The 21,693-nt window shown below is 34.8% G+C and overlaps 1 protein-coding gene across 3 annotated transcripts in view; it reads left to right on the forward strand.

The window, feature by feature from the left end:
* Positions 1 to 21,693, forward strand: part of LOC138703664 (15-hydroxyprostaglandin dehydrogenase [NAD(+)]-like) — a 161,302-nt gene that overhangs the window by 33,052 nt on the left and 106,557 nt on the right. The window contains exons 5-7 of one of the 3 annotated variants that reach the window (XM_069831736.1): positions 664 to 837; positions 9,419 to 9,567; positions 13,866 to 14,778. The exons of 1 other annotated variant lie outside the window; for it this stretch is intronic. In XM_069831736.1, the coding sequence (XP_069687837.1) occupies positions 664 to 837; positions 9,419 to 9,567; positions 13,866 to 13,992 (450 nt within the window). In that variant the 3' untranslated portion in view covers positions 13,993 to 14,778. Of the gene's footprint in view, positions 1 to 663; positions 838 to 9,418; positions 9,568 to 13,865; positions 14,780 to 21,693 lie in introns of those variants that run through there. One more of the 3 variants, XM_069831737.1, reaches the window with a different exon arrangement.

The raw sequence follows: 21,693 nt of genomic DNA on the forward strand, positions 1-21,693 counted from the left end.
TCAAGTTTTCTAGTAGTAATATAATAATAATATTAATAATAATAATAATAATAATAATAATAATTAGTGCATCAATCTTTGCGTCCGTAATAGTTGTGCAGCATGATTATTCGTTTTATTATATTTTCTGTGACGTTATCTCTGTACTAATATTGTTATTAATCTGCTGATATATCAATAATATTTTGTAAAACGTTTCTACATTGTCGCAGTATATAGGCGGAACACTATGTATGGACCTATCATATTATATATGTGGTAAATCAAATATTGAATAATTATTAATTAGCAATAATAACTGTATATCGAAGTGTTTCATACTATTTTATTTATAACTTCATGTTCCTGTTTTGGTACGTTCCATTGACTGTTCCATTAAACGTTTGTCATAAACGCAGAAAATAAAGCCTTATTTTTACCGTGTGAGCAAAACATATGTGTATCTTATCTGTCGCCTTCCATACAAGATAAGACATGTCGGTGAGATGACCTTATACTGTGCTTCTATTTATTACGAGCGTATCACGACCGATCGTATCTCACTCGAGGGTGCGACACTCGACCGAGTTCAAGCGAGCGATTTAACTCCAATGCAGCACTCTGGTAGGAGCTATCCATTCTCTGTCACTGTAAGAGATTTCAATTACAATTGTTTATTTCTAGAGAGGAGTTGTGAGAGGTACAAAGCTTGCCATGGAGTACATGGGAAAAGACAAAGGAGGCAAAGGTGGCACAGTGGTCAACATCGCTTCCGTCGCTGGTCTCGGACTCAGAAGCGCATCTGCGATTTATGACGGCTCAAAGTGTTTCGTCGTTGGATACAGCCAAGCAATGGCGGTGAGTTTATAAGCTTATGATTGGTTTATGTAAGTGACTTTCATGGTTTACTCAACTTTGTACTAAACACACAGTGAGAATGCCATGTTGTGGACCGAGGACAATCAGACATCAGACATCGTATCACGCTGACACAGAACTGACCCAGAAGGATTAGAATACACGATTAACATTGTATATTACTTCTGGACAGGTAATATCCTAGATTCACAGTTTACCGTATACAAGATTTAAACTTAGTTATTCTATGTTCCAAATTACTTTCTAATTAACATAATTCATGTATGTATGTATGTATGTATGTATGTATGTATGCATGTATGTATTTATTCACACTGCAATGGGTATATACCCGGTGGCAGTGGTAACTAATTACACTCAATAAAGACAATAATAAACACAATTAATAAAAAATACAATTAATAATAATACTAATAATTAATACTAACAATAAATAATAATAATAATAATAATAATAATAATAATAATAATAATAATAATAATAATAATAACAGGGAACATCCTAAATTAAATGAAGCACGATCAGTTAAAATAACATTTAAAGTAAATCTAATTTGTACCTTAAACCTATGTTCGAACTAAAACCCACGAGTATGATATGTTCATATCTGCACAAGTACCTTTCAACACTACACTCATTTCGCTGTCAACTCACTCACTGCACTGGAACTACGACACATTTCACTGATTCTATCCTGATTTCACTAACACTTCAAAAACATTTCACTGTTCAAATACTTTGCATTGCCACTATAAACTATAAAGCTTCACTGACAGGAACACGTTTCACTTACTCAACACACTTCATTGACACAACACACTTCACTGACACAACATAATTCTTCACTGATAGAACACTTCAATAACAAAATATAAATTGCACCCTTTAAATACTGTGTATAATTATCGTCTATTAGTAAAGTCTTAAGCCTATTTTTAAATACATTTTTGGTTGTTTGTAAAGGCTTTGGTAAGTCTGCAGGTAAAGCATTCCAGTCCTTGATAGTAAGATTGAGAAAAGAAAACTTTCCAGTGTCCGTCCTCTGTCTTCTTTCCCTCAATTTATAAGAGTGGTCGTTCCTTGAAGAGTAATTTGGCGGTTGCAACCTATTTTTTATTTCTCTCCAGGCAGGCTCACCTCTGTGTTCTGCCCAAGGGGAGGTCTTTCACTGCAAACCCAGCATTCTCAGTATTTTCTATTTTCTGCCTTCCTCTTAGTCTTTCCATATGATTCATATATCTTAATATCGTCTATCATCTGATAGTCTATCTTCTTCTGCCCCGTACTCTTCTCTCGTTCACCATTCCTCCCAGTACTTCCTTCAAAAGGCAGTTTCTTCTCAATCAGTAACCCAGCCAATTTCTTTTCCTCATCCTGATCGGTTTCAGCATCATTCTTTCTTCACCCACTCTTTCCAACACAGCTTCATTTCTTATTCTCTCTGACCATTTCACATGTTCCATCCTTCTCTATACCCATATTTCAAATGCTTCTATATTAAACGCCAGGCTATGAACCGACTAAACAGGAAGTAGTTGGCAGGGCGAGAGGAAAGTGCGGGTTATAGGGGTAGCCTCTGCAGCGATGATACGTTGAGTGTGGGGGGGATGGAGGGGAAACGAGTACGGAGCTTTTCATTGGACCTCACGTGAAAATGTCGTCTGCTAACGAAAATCTGGCAACGGAATCACGGAGACAGTGTAGCCAAACTGCCCAGTTCATTTGCAATACCACGTGCATTACGAGTCGCATTAGCTCGTGCTTTATTAAAAACAGTAATTTTAATTACTAATATTGTTGATAGTGTTATCGAGAACTATATACAGTAATTATTTTAAACATATCGGTGACAAACCCTGAATACGCTTTGAATCTCGCACCACTATGTGGCAACGGAGCTTATAAGGAGAGCAACAGAACGTTTAGTCGGTTCATAACCTGGCTTTTAGTTATAGTCGCCTCTCTTCACTTCGTCGTTTCTGCCCCGTATAAAGCTAAACTCCATACAAAGCAATTCACTAGTCTCTTCCTTAGTTCTTTGTCCAGAGGTCTGCAGATGCTCCTTTTTCTATTAAAAGCTTCCTTTGCCATTGCTATTCTCCTTTTGACTTCCTGGCAGCAGCTCATGTTACTGCTTACAGTACACCCCAAGTATTTGAAGCTGTCCACATGCTCTACTGCCTCATACAGAATTCACAAGTTTACCTTCTTTACTTTTCTTCCTTTGACCATGGCATATTTATCTTCATTCCATACTTCTCTCAGCTGTCATTTAGCTCCAGTAGCATATCCTTAGTATCAAAATCAAGATTTACAAAACCCTAATAAGACCCATTATAACATATGGTACAGAAACATGGGTTCTGAATAAAAATACATGCAAACAACTAGCAGTATTTGAGAGGAAAATCTTAAGAAGGATATTCGGAGCAATTGAAACAGTGGATGGATGGAGAGCCAGATATAATAATGAGATATACGAACTGTACAAGGAATCGGATTTGGAGGCGCACATAAGATGTCAAAGACTGAGATGGCTGGGACACGTCACAATGATGGAAACAACAAGGAAAGTGAAGATTGTCTTCAATAACAACCCAGATGGAACCAGATTAAGAGGAAGACCGAGAACAAGATGGTGGAACTGTGTACGAGTGGATGTGAATAGATTAGGAATAAGGAATTGGAGGGAGTTGGCGATGGATAGAGAAGGATGGAAGAGAGCCATAGAGGAGGTTAAGGCCCACCTGGGCTGTAATACCAAATAAGAAGAAGAAGAAGAAGCATATCCTCAGTTAGTATCATCTCCTTCTTCTGCTAACAACGCTATATCATCAGCAAATGTGCTTTATTCTTCTTCCTCCTACTATCACTCCTAAAACGATTTGGACATTAATTCCACAAACAAGGTACTACACCAGCGATGTCATTCAGTTCTATTATGTGGTATGCTTCAATTTCTTTCAGGAACAGCAGACGTTTAAATCTTACCTCCCCTGCTACCCCTCTCTTACCAGCAATCTTACGCTATACATGATATGGGAGTACAAATTTAATACAGTGCATCACTGGAACTCAGGCTAAAGAGTACAGAGCATTGAAGTCAATTATTTCAATTTTTACTTTTCATTTAAATAATAAAATAAAAATTTGTTTCAGAATTAATATCAATGTTTGCAATATGTATAAGTGTAAACATTTATTTCTTTCATGAAACTCAACAAATCTATATATTTTGATGTACCGAAGTACATATGATATTTCCATGCAGATATTCTGCGTCATCATATGATGAAAGAGTGATGGAACGGAGAAAAATTCTCTCCGGCGCCGGGATTTGAACCCGGGTTTTCAGCTCTACGTGCTGATGCTTTATCCACTAAGCCACGCCGGATACAACTCCGACGCCGGTTAGAATCGTCTCAGATTAAGCTCCATCTCTTGGGTTCCCTCTAGTGGCCGCCCTCTACACTACGTCATAGATGTCTATGAACGCAGGACCGAAGTCCATACATGTGTTGAGGTGCACTCGAATGAGTGACTGGTTGGCCGGGATCCGACGGTATGGGCGCCGTCTTAAATCACAAAGTGATTTATTACGCATATTATATATATTTTGATGTACCGAAGTACATATGATATTTCCATGCAGATATTCTGCGTCATCATATGATGAAAGAGTGATGGAACGGAGAAAAATTCTCTCCGGCGCCGGGATTTGAACCCGGGTTTTCAGCTCTACGTGCTGATGCTTTATCCACTAAGCCACGCCGGATACACTTTGTGATTTAAGACGGCGCCCATACCGTCGGATCCCGGCCAACCAGTCACTCATTCGAGTGCACCTCAACACATGTATGGACTTCGGTCCTGCGTTCATAGACATCTATGACGTAGTGGAGAGGGCGGCCACTAGAGGGAACCCAAGAGATGGAGCTTAATCTGAGACGATTCTAACCGGCGTCGGGGTTGTATCCGGCGTGGCTTAGAGGATAAAGCATCAGCACGTAGAGCTGAAAACCCGGGTTCAAATCCCGGCGCCGGAGAGAATTTTTCTCCGTTCCATCACTCTTTCATCAACAAATCTAGTTTAAGAAGTCGATTATAAACAATCATTTATGTTCATTTTTAAGGATATCAACTGCTAACGTAATATTTCCTGATATAGAGAATGTTATATCTAAAAAATAAACACCCTTCAAATGAGGAAAATGAATTCTTATAATTTAAGGAAATGTTTTTTAACATTATACACATTGCAATTGCAATGAAATGAAAGCTTAGAAAATAATTACTTTTTTTTTTCAGTCTGTATATTTATTTACGTATTTGTTTCTTTCTCCCAGTGCATCGTGATGTAATATACAGGGTGATTCACGAGGGTTTACCGTCACTTACGGAGCTTATTTTTGGAATTCTGAGCAAGAAATACCATATAAACATTTGTCCTAATCTCAATATTTTCAGAGTTACACTAATTTGAATTTGTTAGTAAAATACCTTTTTCTTCTTTAGTTTTAATGGTAAAAAATATTACAAATAGAGAATGAACTATTCAGAAGTATCATTTCTTTAATTGGCTAGTGTTCTGAAGCTAAAATTATGTTGTTAATTGCTTTGAACAGATTTTCTTTTTCAATTTTTAACTAAAAATTACATCATTTTTACGCACTTATCACAATTGTTACAAATCATACGACTTTAGGAACTTGATTCTTTGCAGTATAATTAGGCATCTTAATGTACAGTCTTGGAGAATTTACAAGAGTAGCGTGACTTGTAACAATTGTTGTGATAAATGAGTAAGAAAATTTGTGCGAAGCAACTATAGAATTCATAACACATTTTTAGCTTCAGAATATTAGCTAATTAAAGAAATGATACTCCTGTATAGTTTATTCTTTATCTATACTAATAATAAATCTGTAGCCGAAATTTTTCTGGTAATTTTCGATTTTCCAAAAATAATTGGTCCTAATATATATATAATTAACTACCCTGAAACCGAAAATCCCTTTTTTGAAATTTTTGTTTGTATGTCTGTCCGTCTGTCTGTCTGTCTGTCTGTCTGTATATTTGTTACCTTTTCACGCGATAATGGCTGAACCGATTTATATGAAAATTGGAATATAAATTAAGTTCGCTGTAACTTAGATTTTAGGGTATATGACATTCAAAATACGTTATTTAAAAAGGGGGTACAAGGAGGCCTGAATTAAATAAATCGAAATATCTCGCTTATTATTGGTTTTTGTGAAATATGTCACATAACAAACGTTTCTTTAAAACGGATTTCCGATAAGTTTTATTCCTTACAAAATTTTGATAGGAGTGATATTTAATGAGATAAATGAGTTTTAAAATTAAAATAACGCCATCTAAGACGGTGCAATGAATTAAGAACAAATGACTTCGTCTATAAGGGGCCTTGGACGACAACAATCGAAAGCTATGAAACATAGCCTACAGAGGATGTTTCTGTGTTTGTATGAAGTAATATCGAAAGCAAAATTAACCGATTTGTATAATTAATTATTATTTCACCATTGGAAAGTGTAGTTTCTCTAGATGGACATAATGCTATAATGTTATTACAGTAACTTTTGAGTACTCTCTGGACCAAAATTACCGCATTTTAATTATTTAAAGACAATTTGAATTAAGTAACATATTAAACGATTTATCCTTCTATCAAACACGAATGTTCCCTGGATCAAACATCCTATTTTAATTATGTAATTACTTTATATTTATTTCTAACAGGTGGAGCGGAGCGCACGGGTACGGCTAGTCTGTAATATTATTTCACCTTTAAAACTCAAGAATAATGGTATTTTACAAACAATTTCAAGTTAGTGTAATTCTGAAAATATTGAGATTAGAACAAAAGTTTATATTACATTTTTTGCTCAGAATGTCTTCTGAAATAAGCTCCGTAAGGGACGATAAATCCTCGTGAATCAGCCTGGTCCTCAGTTCCTTGGAATAACCAAGCATAAAGTCCATTCGCGTGTACCCAAATGGTACCTTAAGGAACCCAAGCTGAGTAGGAATAGGTGGTTCTTTAACTTGTACCTTTTGCCGTGGTAATGAAATCTGTATGTAGTTTCAAACCGTTTGAGCCGTTAAGTTACAAGGCAGTATGAATACGGAAAAGTCTACTTCTGTTTGCATGTTGCTATATTAAAAAAATTTCCATAGTGACCACACAATAATCACTCTTTCTTCACATATTATCAGGGGCGGCCCGTCCTTATGTGCTACAGTGTTACAGCACAATGATAATTTTTGCTCAAATAAAGTATTTGCAATACCATAGTATTTGATTTGTCATTTGACAATTTCCCGTGGTTATGTTCATGACGCGTTATAGAGTGTTTAGTCTTCGCTCTTCGCTCTTTGGTGCCTCAGGGGGTTCGTTGTGCTACTCAAAACTCTACATGAGAATGTAGACAACTAATGCGTATGTGCGAAGCTGAAATCACTGCTCTGATTGGCTATTTTTACGCGGGGAAGTGCTGTAGTCAGCTTCAGCACAACACAGCTTGGAGATTGCAAAAGTAAAGCGTAACGAAAGAATGCTTCTTTGTGGAAGAACTCGGAACTATGTACAATGTGTTTGGTAATTCAAGTGTCCGACCGCTGCTGCCATCTACATGGTTTTTGAGGTTCCTCCTGAATCAGTCAGTCTACTCTATTTCCAACTAAAGATTGAAGTAGACGTAAACAAAACCGAAATGTATTACTCCGCAATCGCAAGCTAGCTACCAAAGCAGCCACCAGGGAGCATTATTTTCAGCAAGTGAGCACGCAGGGCAGCCAACGTCTGATATATTGCAGACATTTCAACACATTCATTGAACTAACCCGTAAAATGCTCACAGAGGGTTCATATTTATTATTTCTCTACTGGGAATAGTGGATTTTCATTTTTCTGTAGGTTCGTGATTAAATGTTATTCTTTGAAGAGTGGAGAATTTCTTTAATTCTACAGAAATTTATTTGAGGTTGACAACACTGAATCTCGCACTGTGTTATACCAGCCGTGCTGATGTGCTCTGTGAAGCTGCAAGTCACCTTGGGAGGGATTTAATGCCTATTACGCATGCGCGTTGCCATAATACACGTTACAATGATTTAACACGCAATGTCTGAAACTACTAATACAAACATGTTGTTTAAATCGTAAGAAAGTGTTCTTATAAGCATGTATTCCATGCATATTATACATTTTATTATTTTAGAAGGAACTATTAAAATATGAGGAAGAAGATGACAAGCATGAGTTTGGAGGCGTTGTGCGTCCAATAGCCAATCAGGAACCATTATGCCATGTGCATTTATTTGCATTTACTTCAATCTTTAACTGGAAAGAGAGTAGAAAATTGAAGCCAAGGAATTATGAGGCAGTATAATTCAGGAAACTACTTCTCGTTTCAGTCTTTAACCTACCTAGACGCAACAAAATTGTTAAACAGCAAATTTTTTGACAATTTTTCGCATAATTTTCCTGAACGCTAACTTGAAGTTGCTGTCAACAGCTATACTGTACTGAACAAAAGAGTGTTAAAGACACAACTTGGGGTTCTATATGGAAGACCCGATTTCCGAAATATAGATGGAGCTGTTCAATTGTTACAATACTTAACATAGCCTCCAACAATTCACAGGATCCATTCTGTGAATTAATGAAGTTGTTAAATATTTTGGCTACAACACCAATGACCACTGCTGAACCAGAAAGATGTCTTTCTTTCTTTAAACGCATAAAAACTTTTTTTAAGTAACACTATGTCCCAGGATCGCCTCACTGCTCTTGCAATACTGCCAATAGAAAAGGGTATGATGTCCAAGATGGAGGGGTTTAACTCCAGGGTAATTATATATCATTTTAATGTACCGAAGTACATATGATATTTCCATGCAGATATTCTGCGTCATCATACGATGAAAGAGTAATGGAACGGAGAAAAATTCTCTCCGGCGCCGGGATTTGAACCCGGGTTTTCAGCTCTACGTGCTGACGCTTTATCCACTAAGCCACACCGGATTCCACCCCGGCGTCGGAAGAATCGTCTCAGTTTTAAGTTCCAACTCTTAGGTTCCCTCTAGTGGCCGCCTCTGCACTACGTCATAGATATCTATGAACCTAGGTCCGAAGTCCATACATGTGCTGAGGTGCACTCGTAATGAGTGACTAGTTGGCCGGGATCCGACGGAATAAGCGCCGTCTTAAATCACGAAGTGATTTACGCATATCATATATATTATTTTAATGTACCAAAGTACATATGATATTTCCATGCAGATATTCTGCGTCATCATACCATGAAAGAGTAATTGATAAGTTCTGCAGTAGGAAGGAACGTCGTATGGACTTCATATTTCGTCACTAGGCGAGTCTCAAATTAAGATAAATACATATAAGTGTATACAGTAGGCCGATATAGAGATTGTAGCACACTCATTATTTTGACTACCAGCCGCTGCTGCATATTATATATGTATCAGAAACTATGCTTGACCAATCTTGTGCTGAGGTTTTTGTATCTTTTCCAGTTCGCACCACTGAGTGACAGTCACGGGGTCCGAATCTTAATAATGTGTCCAGGACTCACAGACACCCCCATCGCGGACGGAGTGTTGGGCGGCTACGAAAAGCTCAGCATTAACAGACAATCCATACTGTCCAAAGCTTCGATGCAATCGTGAGTACTTCGTTTCCACTACATTCTCATTTTTGAATTTGAATTAGGAGCAAAGCTCTACTCTGTGACTAATGTTGCAAATCTAGCTCATTAAGGCAAGTAAATGAGGATCTATCTCCTTCTGAAGGAGCTGCAAAATAAGTTTCTCTTGTCTTGCAAAATCTATCTATCTATCTATCTATCTATCTATCTATCTATCTATCTATCTATCTATCTATCTATCTATCTATCTATCTATCTATCTATCTATCTATCTATCTATCTATCTATCTATCTATCTATCTATCTATCTATCTATCTATCTATCTATCTATCTATCTATCTATCTATCTATCTATCTATCTATCTATCTATCTATCTATCTATCTATCTATTTTGGACAAGGTAGAGTATTCACCGGCCACTGAACGAATACTGCACACTTTTATCACTGCCAATGTGGCGCTATAAACCAATTTTCAATACTTTTATCACAGCCACAACACGTTTCAATTTTTTTACTTGGTTATCTAAGGACGCTGTATCAACTACGAGGTTATTTAGCCTGGATGGAATTGATGATAGCGAGATTATATTTGGCGAGATGAGACCGAGAATTCGCCATAAATTACTTGACATTTGCCTTATAGTTTGGGAAAACCTCGGAAAAATCCAACCAAGTAATCACCCCAAGCGGGAATCGAACAAGCGCCAGAGCGCAACTCCGGTTCGGGAGACAAGCCTTAGCCGCCTAAGCTACTCCGGTGGCTATTTCAATTTTTACTGTAGGCCTACTATATATATATATATTTGGTATAGTTAATGTGTTTAGTTAATATAATTTTTGGTTCAATTGTATGGTTTTGTGTGTTTTAGTTTGGATAGTTTGATTCCGTGTTTAGTTGGTATAGTTCATGTATTTAGTTAGTAAAATTTTTGTGTTCAATTGTATCGTTTTTGTGCGTTTAGTTTAGACAGTTTGTGTGTTTAGGCTGTACAATTTATGTGAGCAATTTGTATAGGTTTTTGTGTATTTAGTTTGTGTGTGAGTTAAGGCTATGTATGTGTTCAGTTTGTGTAATTTTTTCTTTTTTTTTATCGTGTGTTTAGTGTGGATAGTTGTGTTCAGATTATAATTTATGTGTTTAGTTTGCATAGTTTTTTGTGGATGTTTAGTTTGTATAATTTATGTGTTTAGTTTGTATAGTTTTTTGTGGATGTTTAGTTTGTATAATTTATGTGTTTAGTCTGCATAGTTTTTCGTGTATAGTTTGTATAGTCTGTTTATGTGTTTAGTTTGTAAGTGTATAGTGTAAGCTCTCTTGGACTGGCCCCCCAAGTGTAGTAGACCTTCAGCTCACCCTACACTCCTTTGGAGGCCGTTGCCCTTATGGGATTTCAGGCTTTTCGTATTTCGTAATCGTACATAATTATCACTACATTAACACATTTAATATCTCACAAAACATACACTGAACGAACTAAATGTAATTATTATGAAAGTTTCCATATTTTCTTCCTGGCATTACGATCCACTTTCACTAGATGGCTCTCGACACGAGTAACAGAGTTGGCAATACAAACAAGCGAAACGATACTAAACGTGAGAAATGTTACTACAAGTGTGTAGTATTATGTGACAGGTTAGGTTAGGTTAGGTTAGATTAGGTGTATATTATGTGACAGGTTACGTTAGGTTTGATTAGGTGTGTAGTATTATGTGAGAGGTTACTATGTTCGCGACGCTGAAACCCACTGTCACATTAACGAAATATGGCCGTATTCTTCATTCACGCACGACGATTTTCGTATATAAGTAAGGCACGTACAAGGGTTGGATAAAAAGTTATGGCAACACTACTGTTCACATGACGATGGTGCATTCGAGAGCTGTCAGCTGTGTGGACATGAACAAGGACTGTTAGTTGAGTCAGTGCAGCCAGCGGCGACAGTACTCTGTCAATCTACTACAGTGTGTAGAACGTTGACTTTCATAGGGATCGTGCGAGCGCCCTAAAACCATGTTTACAAAACTAGTGCAACGTTCCTGCATCAAAATTGATGTGGCACGAGATCGTAGTGTACAAGAATGTTTTCAGGGACTGCGTGAAGCACCACCACCTTCGTCCAGCTCTCAGGAGAAAACGACGACACTTGGTGGTACAGAACCCCATCATTCTTCATGACAATGCAAGGAGCAATGAGTTAGTTACTATACTAGAGAGGCCACAACACCTTCTAGTTGAAGACAATTGAACATTAATACCTGGGAATTATTGTTGATCAGCACTTGAAATGGGATAGACAAATCACCTTTTTATGTAACAGGATCCGTAAAACAATTTACAAATTTGTAAACCATCGCCATTACTTGCCTACTCATGTATTACGTTTGGTTTATTTGGCTATAGTTGAATCTGTTATCCAATATGGTATAACTGGATGGGGAGGCATTACAAAAACTGCTCTTTTTCCTCTAATTATGTTGCAAAAACGTATAATCAAAATTTGTTTGAAAAGGCGACTGGATTATCCAACAAATTTGATCCATTCCGAATTGAATGTTTTTAGAATTGATCAAATTTATAAATACTCTTTAATGAAATTCTATCATAAAAATAGAATGAAATTTGTAGCTCAGCCACATGATCATAATACAAGACGAAATGATATTCTTAAATTAGTTGAACCTAAATGTTTCACATCTGCTACTTTACTACACAGTACAAATTATGGTCCACGTCTATATAATTCGATAATAAAATTTCATCCAAAATTGACTACTTTAAGCAATAAAATTTTCAGATCCAGAATTAAAAAAAATTATATGACAGACTTCCCTGTATTTATATTATGTACTATGTGTTGTAAAACAAGTTTATTTCTATCCTAAGTATATTTTTTCTATCTTATCTTGGTTACTATATCAACATGATCTGGACTAAATTATACTAGTAATCTATATATATAATTTTAACTGGTAATGGAAATTACATGAAAACGGCTGAACGGATTTTAATGGGTGACCCCTCATTTTCACGCCTGGCATCCAAAGTTTTTCGGAAAAATAGTAGTTTTCAGTGAAATGTCAATTTTCTACATAATTCTCCTATTTTCCAAAATCCATCTGTTGTCAGTTTTGAGAACTAATTTTATTGAATCACGGCCGACTTGATTGAATTTCAAAACAAAACACACACTACAATAAACAATAGGCTATTACATGAAGGCCATGACCTGCAGGATTGCCGACATATTTAGAGCTCAATTCAATTTGTTATTAAAAACTGATTCTGCAGTGTATAATTTTCTGAATACAGCTGTGTATTGGATATTCATATCTACGAAACTTGAGGTGGTTTGATGACATTATTACCATTAAAAATTAAATATTATTATAGTTAATATCATGATGCGTCTATTTTTCATTAATTGTACATAATATTGATGCTATATTGATGACATGAAAGTGAAACGTTTTGAGGTTATGTAAGTAAATGTAGAGAATATCTTAATTTAGATCTTCATTTCTATAATTTACTGAGTGTCTGCTATATATAACTACAAAACTTAAGTAAGATAATAATATTGTTATTAAAAATCAAATATTTTTATACTTATTAAGCCAGTGGGGTTGGGTCATTTTCATATACTTAATGGCGATGTAGTGTAGATATTGATATGTATCGTTGTCTTCAGTATTGGCTCGAGAGAGCGCAAAAATTACAGTTCCTAAGGAAAGATAAAAAGGTATTACTTACTGATAAAATAAAAGGCCTAGAAAATTTTGTAGTCTCCAGATCATTTCAGCAAGATCTCTTAGTAGGATAAAATGATTTTACGCTCTACATTTCAAGTTCTACATGCAGCAGCTATACGAAAATGCTATTGTTCGAAAGCTTAGCAAACCTGACATTTTTGTAACTTTTGCCTACAATCCACAATGACCTGAAATAGCTACTGCTATCGTCCTGACATTGATACTTGCGTTTTCGAGTTGAAACTCAAAAACTGAAGTTGGATAGGTTCAAGAAAAAGTATTTGGCCTAAAAAAATCCATTCAGAGGGAGTATGTTTCATTATTATGGAAGCAAATAAGTATCAAAAAGACAAGTATTCTTCATTGAAAATAAATCTGAAAAATTTTTATTTGAACGTCTAACGAAGTTAGTTTGCAGCAGTATTTGCTGCACAAGCCACTAGTAATAATTTAATATTAATCCACCAATCTCAACATCGTCTCTTTTTTCACTCAGTGCGCCAGGTTTTGTTTAGTCAAATCAATTTTATTTTCATCTCGAAATGGTGTTACTTTTCAGGCCCGATGTCGTAGGAGAAGCCATAATCCACATTCTACGAGAAGGAGAAACCGGCAGTGTGTGGGTCAGCGACAGGGAAAAAGCTCCTTACGAAGTGAAGTTTCCCGAGTTCGTCAAAAGTTTTTGATCGACTGAACACCTACACTCCAATCTAAGATATAATTTCGTTTATCTACTAAATTTTTGAAACGGCATTCTTAGAAGTGAGACAAACTACCCTAAGTTATCCAGTGAGCGTAGTACTCTCTACAAGGACGAGAGAATTACCCGTCTCTTTTCTCACTTACTTATTTAAATTATGATTTTCTTACAGGAAAGTAACAATAATAAATACTATTACAGAAAAACATCGTTATTCCGGACTATTAGGGGATAAGTTGACCGGTTTTGCCAAAGTCCGGATTAAATGAAATAACATAAAATAAGAGTAGAAAGTGCATTAAAACTAAAACAAAACACGTTTATTAAGGTACTAGACGTACCCGTGCGCTCCGCTGCACCCGTTAGAAATAAATGTAAAGTAATTACATAATTAAAATAGGACATTTGATCCAGCGAACATTCGTGTTTGATAGAAGGATAAATCGTTTAATATGTTACTTAATTTAAATTGCATCCAAATAATTAAAATGCCATCATTTTGGTCCAGAGACACTCATTTGGTGCAATGACAATTCCTTTAACATGATTCGTTATTTTTATTACATGCAACCATAGCTTAATGAAGATTGACATCATTTAGATTTAATGTGTATATTTTATTTTACTTGTTATAGGTTTCCATTGAATTATGGTAATAACTTAATTTTAACCCTTGTTTTCTACGTATTCCGTAAATGGCGCTTGGCCCACAATAACTTAAATTATATTATATTATATTATATTATATTATATTATATTATATTATATTATATTATATTATATTATATTATATTATATTATATTATATTATATTATATTATATTATATTATATTATATCAGAAGTTACTGTAATAACATTATAGCATTATGTCCATCTAGAGAAACTACACTTTCCAATGGTGAAATAATAATTAATTATACAAATCGGTTAATTTAGCTTCCGATATTACTTCATACAAACACAGAAACATTCTCTGTATGCTATCTTTCATAGCTTTTTTGTCGCCAAAATTTTTCTGGTAATTTTCCATTTTCCAAAAATAATTGATGTTAACATGTATAATTAACCATCCTGAAACGGAAAATAACTTTTTTGAAATTTTTGTTTGTATGTCTGTCTGTCTGTCTGTCTGGATGTTTGTTACCATTTCACGCTGGACCGATTTATATGAAAATTGGAATATAAATTAAGTTCGTTGTAACTTAGATTTTAGGCTATATGGCATTCAAAATACTTTATTTAAGAGGGGGGGTTATAAGGGGGCCTGAATTAAATAAATCGAAATATCTCACTTATTATTGATTTTTGTGAAAAATATTACATAACAAACGTTTCTTTAAAAATGATTTCCGATAAGTTTTATTAATTACAAAATTTTGATAGGACTGATATTTAATGAGATAAATGAGTTTTAAAATTAAAATAACGCCATCTAAGACGGTGCAATGAATTAAGAACAAATGACTTCGTCTATAAGGGGCCTTGGACATCAACAATCGAAAGCTATTAAATATAGCCTACAGAGAATGTTTGTGTTTATATGAAGTAATATCAGAAGTTAAATTAAACGATTTGTATAATTAATTATTATTTCACCATTGGAAAGTGTAGTTTCTCTAGATGGACATAATGCTATAATGTTATTACAGTAATGTCTGAGTAAATCGAGGACAGGTAAGATTAAAATAGCTTCTTATGCACAGAAAATTTGATAGGCTATTTTGTACATTCGTTTTCTGTATTTCTTGAAATAATATTTATGTACACTCATTTTAATCTCAGAGAATTAACGAACAACGACAGTGTATTAATTTAGTATGCAGTAATAGTACGTAAGCTTAGCAATCCATTATTTTATAATTCAAATTTTAACTATGCTCAATTGAATCGTGTTAAAATACATAAAATATATATGCAATAAATGCAATGCAAAAAAATTGGGTAATGAGCGAAGCAGATTATCTTGCGCTGTTGCAAAAGTTGTTCCCTGGATCAAACGTCTAATTTTAATTATGTAATTACTTTATATTTATTTCTAACAGGTGCAGCGGAGCGCACGGGTACGGCTAGTAACCATAATAATAATTATTTCCGTATGCAATCATCATGAAAATATTCACTAATTGACGCTAACGTTCAAGTCACTGTTTGAGGCTTATGTTGGTAAAATTGATCCAAGTACAACATAATACATCATGGCGTCCGTTGCGGTGAAGTGCGAACATGAACGTCAACAATGGATATAAGTATTTTGACTTCCTAGCGACATAATATTAATGATAGATAATATACATACAAGATTATTCGTATTACTGACCAATAAAATAAATAAATAAATAAATAAATAAATAAATAAATAAATAAATAAATAAATAAATAAATAAATAAATATTTTACTAATACTTTGATAGTGGTTTGATGCTAGCGACATAGTTGGATTCATTGAGAACTAGACCTTACTGGGCTTGAATTTAGTACCAACAACATCAAAGGTGCCGACAACAGTTGTCCCTACTGATTTTTCTTATACTGTGCTATTTCTACTGCCGTTAACTTAAAACTTACGAACTCTAATAAAAACCAGTGTTGCCAGCTTCAAATTGAAAATTTCCTCAATGAAACAGGCAAAATTTCCCCAAATTTACTCAACATGTCTGTGAATTTTGCGTTATACTTTTTTTTTTTAATGAGACATGACAGTTAAGCGGCCGAGCTTGGAACTACAGTGACATGTTGCCAATATGGACTACCACGCTGCCAGCTGATGGAAGGTAGCAATTGTCGTTAAGATGGCTGACGTTAAAACATTCATTGACAATTGACGTGAAGATAAGAAAACAATACAAAAATCGACAAACAATCAAAGACGAAACGTACCAATGCTAACATTGTGTGCACAATAAATGTCGCTAAGAGAGCTATTAAGCACTCGCCACGTGCGAACTGTAAGTTGGCAACTCAACCGTTGTTACCATAGCAACAGGCCTACCACGCTATGTGACATTCAGTTGTTTTTCCGATCGCAACGCTACTGTCATGTCCCATCTTAAAAAAAAAAACAAGTACAGTGCAGGAAATGTCTCGTAAAAGAAAAAAAAAAGATGATTTGATAAGACATAAAACTGCTGTTATGTTCATTAGAATATCTGTAAGACTTCCACATTACCCCAATAGTGCTTTATACAATACCTAAGCGACTAACAAGTGCAAAATAATGTATCATTTTAAAATTAATCTGAATGAAACGCAGATTCACTTTTCTTTAGCATTTTTATGGTTGAGTGTAGAAGCATAATACGAATTATAGATAGCAACTGCATTCTAAACTTTCATATTATTTTATTCGTCAAATTAAGTAGGGTAAAGGTTGGTAAAATTGTGATATGAGTAATATTGTGATAGTTATTTTTGAGAATTTATTATAATTTTACTGAGAGAGAGGAAGATCGGTTTTTTGCGTCTATGTATTAAGGGAATGTTCGTGGACAAGTTGCTGCACAAAACTGGTCCTTCTCGCGCTCAGTCAAATTGTAACAAATTCTCAAAAATAACTATCACAATATTACTCGTATCACATTACTACCAACCCTTACCCTATAATGGAAATATACATTTTATCATAATGTGCAGATTTATTTCAAACATATTATAGTGAGTAAAGTTGCTCCCTTCTACATCAATACAAAGAGTAGGTTAAAAAATGGTACCAGATTTTCGTAAGTAATGACTTGAAGATTATGATTAAAGAAACAAGAAACATTAATTGGTAAGAGTCTATTGGTGAAGTGGCAATAATTAGAAATTTAAATTATTTTTCCCGTTCGTGTTCTGAATTTTCGATAACTAAATTAGTATTCTGTACAGACGAATCTTATCAATCGGATAGACAGGAAAGTGAGCAGTGAAGTCAGAAGAAAAATGCAGATCTCATAAATAACATCGTAATATTTTATTGCAAATAGAATTGAGAGTATGTGTATTTACAACACGTGTCTATCAAAAAATATAACATAAATTGTTCAATTTTTTATTGAACATTTGTTCCGTGGGTTTAATTGAAAAACAAGAATACCTCAACAGTCTGGTATTTTCTTGAAGTCCTCAAAATGTCCCTCTTCTTTACCGAAGTTCCCTAATTTCAGGAAGTATCCTCAAATCTGGTAACACTGATAAAAACTGACTGAATTGAGTATCCACAACAATAGACAAATATTCCTAGCCGTTAGGAAGCTGTGTAACGAATGCGATTGTTGACTTCTTGCCGTATTTAAAATATTTCATTCTCTTTTGCCTCTTACTTATACTTCAAACCTTTGTTTGTGTAATCGATAATAATATTTGTTCGTATTGTTTAATAACTTAATGCAAACTTGATGGATTTTATCTATTTTTAATACTATAATATAATATTGTAATTGTTGTAATTCTATAGTTCTAATGTATAAAATACTTCTTAAAACAAGGTTCTTTAATTTTTTCAAACACACAGTGTTTTGCCTGTCCGGATTAAGCGAAGTCAGGATCATCGGGGTCCGGATTAACGAGGTTTTACTGTATTGTTATTTCATTTATCCAAAATTTCTGGCTAGTAACCAACATATTACATTTGAATTTGTAATACATATTATAGACCTTTTGGATAGATATAATTTAGACCTCGTAATATTTGATTACATTTCATGAATTGAGTTATTTTCACCTTCAAAACAATTATTAAATTCACCTAGAACAAAAGCAGGTCATATTAATGCGTATTTTATAAAAAAAAAATAGAGTGCAGCGTAGAAAGCTCAATAAGCACTCAATCATTAAGAATCTCACATTATTCCAAATTACGAGTACAACCAGCGTTTTTGGCGTGTGCCCTAGATATATAGTACCCAGTTTGTGAGCATGTTGCTAGTGCAGCTGAGAATGGTACCACTTCCTATACACATCACATCAGCCATTTTCCAAACACAGTTGTCAGATTGATTTGGCAAATGTAAAACACTCATACTTAACGTTCCCATTACTTATTTCACACGCCAAAAACGGTGACGCGGACTGTACTTACATTCTAAATCTGTCAAACTCATAATATATTGTGTACTTCAAATATAAAAGTATCAAATGAAGAACTGAAAAAAAAGTTGCAAGAGGATTTATTAAATCCCTTTGATTGCGTGGAGCGTCTTCACTCTTAGTGTGTAATTAAGTTCAGACGTTTTACGTCTTGTTCGTACCACAATCCGTCACACACATATTACAAAAATGTAAAGGAAATTATTGTTAATAAAACGTTTATTAAAACAAATGAAAAGTTCTTTATCCTCCTGTGTCCTGGATTATAGTATACTATACTTCATACATGCATTTAGTTTTAACTTTGCCACTAGGTGGAATCGTTATCGATCACTTCTTTTGTGTGCTTGTCAGGCTTCTGACATTTCTTGGAACTTACAGAAAGCAAAAAGAAGATCGATTCAGTCATTGCAATGCGTGTTTCAACTATTTGTAAATGAAAATGGCGACCAGCAACTCAACGCCAACACACCGTAGGACATATTTTCGAAGTAAGTGCACAGTAAACGTTATATTTTAAGGGTAAAAAATTATTATATGAGCTGTATATGCTGAGACCCGAAGTATAGTATAATATACCTACATTTGTGTCCTAACTGTACTTACAGAATTTTATCTACAAATGAATTTTAGAATTTTAATATCACTGCTGTCATCAAGAGCCAGTGAATAATATACGATTTTTCTCACTTCTTTTTTAACCTTCGTCTTTGAATATAATCAGGAATTTTTTTAATTCTTCTCTCGAGAAATTCGTAGTTTTTCAAAACTAAAAACTTCTTATGGACAAGTTATTTAAGCTATTTTAATCATTACTTTTTTGAGAAATTCTCTTCTATTGAAAGGCATTAGACTACGAGATATTTCAAACCTCATTAGGTAGCTAACTTCCTTACATTTATTTATCTCATCTTTCTCTTCCTGGCTATGATTTAAGACATGTCAATTCCTGGCGTTTAACAGTTCGTTGGCACATAATATTGAATCAGTTTTTCTACAATATTATTATTAAATGAATAACTAATAAATAGTTATTCTCATCTAAAGATTAAGAAGATTAAAATTGAGATAAAACCTAATAATTTTATCCTTCCAGGGAGAAGATCTAAAAATATCAATATTCATGCACGTACAGAAGAATTATAGAAACACATGCTTAGTGGTCAGTAATAATAATAATAATAATAATAATAATAATAATAATAATAATAATAATACATTATTCAGCGTGGCAATTAATGTTTCTCCTAATTGAACCGTTGAGCAAAGTAAACATACACTCAGGGACAAAAAAAACCGGACACTTTAATATTTGCTGGTATTTTGCAAAACATTATCTTCTCATACAATATTATGGTAGCCATCTGTTGTTATGGAGACGTGTATACATTGTTGATTGTTTTTTGTTTTATAAACAAGCCATTACAACCAAATATTCCAATTTTGCTTTCGGAGTCTCAGCTATAACAATTTTGTCTCAACCATGTTGTGCTTCATTATCGTTATCATTCGTTATTTCTTTATTTTTACATTTTCTGAGTTTAAGTGGGGTTGTAACATTTGTCTTAAAACAAGATGCGACCTGAAGATGTGGCTCGAGCTGTAGCCCTTTACGATGATGGACGCAGTGTACGTTACATTGCAAATGTTATGAATATGGCTAGAAGCACAACCCATGATGCCATAAAACGGTATAGAGAGACCCTAGAATATACCAGAAGACCAGGTTTGGGTCGTCCAAGAGCTACAAATCCAAATGAAGACAGGTATATGGTGTTGAGAGTTCTTAGGGAGCGCAACCTGCCAGCTACTAGTGTAGCCCAGCAATTTGTTAACATGCATGGACGCCCAATTTCGGCCAAAACAGTTAGAAGGAGGTTGAAAGCAAGTGGACTGATATCAAGTAGACCTGCAACTGGTCCCAGACTTCTCAGGATGCATCGAGTTGAACGACTGCTTTTTGCAAATGATCACAGGGATTGGAGAAATGGACAGTGGAGCTGTGTTCTGTTCACCAATGAGTCCCGTTTCAATCTGTGCCCACCTGATGGACGTGAAAGAGTTTGGAGAAGGAGGGGAGAACGATTTTCACAGTGTTGCATTTCCGAAAATGTGCTGTGTGGAGGTGGTGGAGTGATGGTTTGGGCAGGAGTGTGTACGGATGCTCGTACAGAGTTGGTTTTTGTTGAAAATGGAAGACTAACAGCTGATAGGTATATAAATGAATGTTTGGCTGATCATGTTGTGCCATTTGGCCAATTTGTAGGCGATAATTTTGTTTTAATGCATGATAATGCACGACCGCATATTGCCCATGCGGTTGGAGATTATCTCCAAGAAGTGGGAATCCATGTTCTTCCATGGCCAGCAAGGAGTCCAGACATGAACCCAATTGAACACGTGTGGGACATGCTGGGATTTTTTGTAAATTTTCTCATCAGAGATTTTTTTTTTGAAATGTTGTCGTATAAGGTGCTAAATGAAACATTATTTTGTTTAACTGGGTTTTGTTTCGTTTTGAAATAATTGGCAACAAAATACAAGCAAATATAGAAGTGTCCGGTTTTTTTTGTCCCTGAGTGTATTACATTTTGTCCGACAGAACAACAAAAAAGTAATCC

This window comes from Periplaneta americana, chromosome 7, assembly GCF_040183065.1.
Source record: "Periplaneta americana isolate PAMFEO1 chromosome 7, P.americana_PAMFEO1_priV1, whole genome shotgun sequence".
Taxonomy (NCBI): domain Eukaryota; kingdom Metazoa; phylum Arthropoda; class Insecta; order Blattodea; family Blattidae; genus Periplaneta; species Periplaneta americana.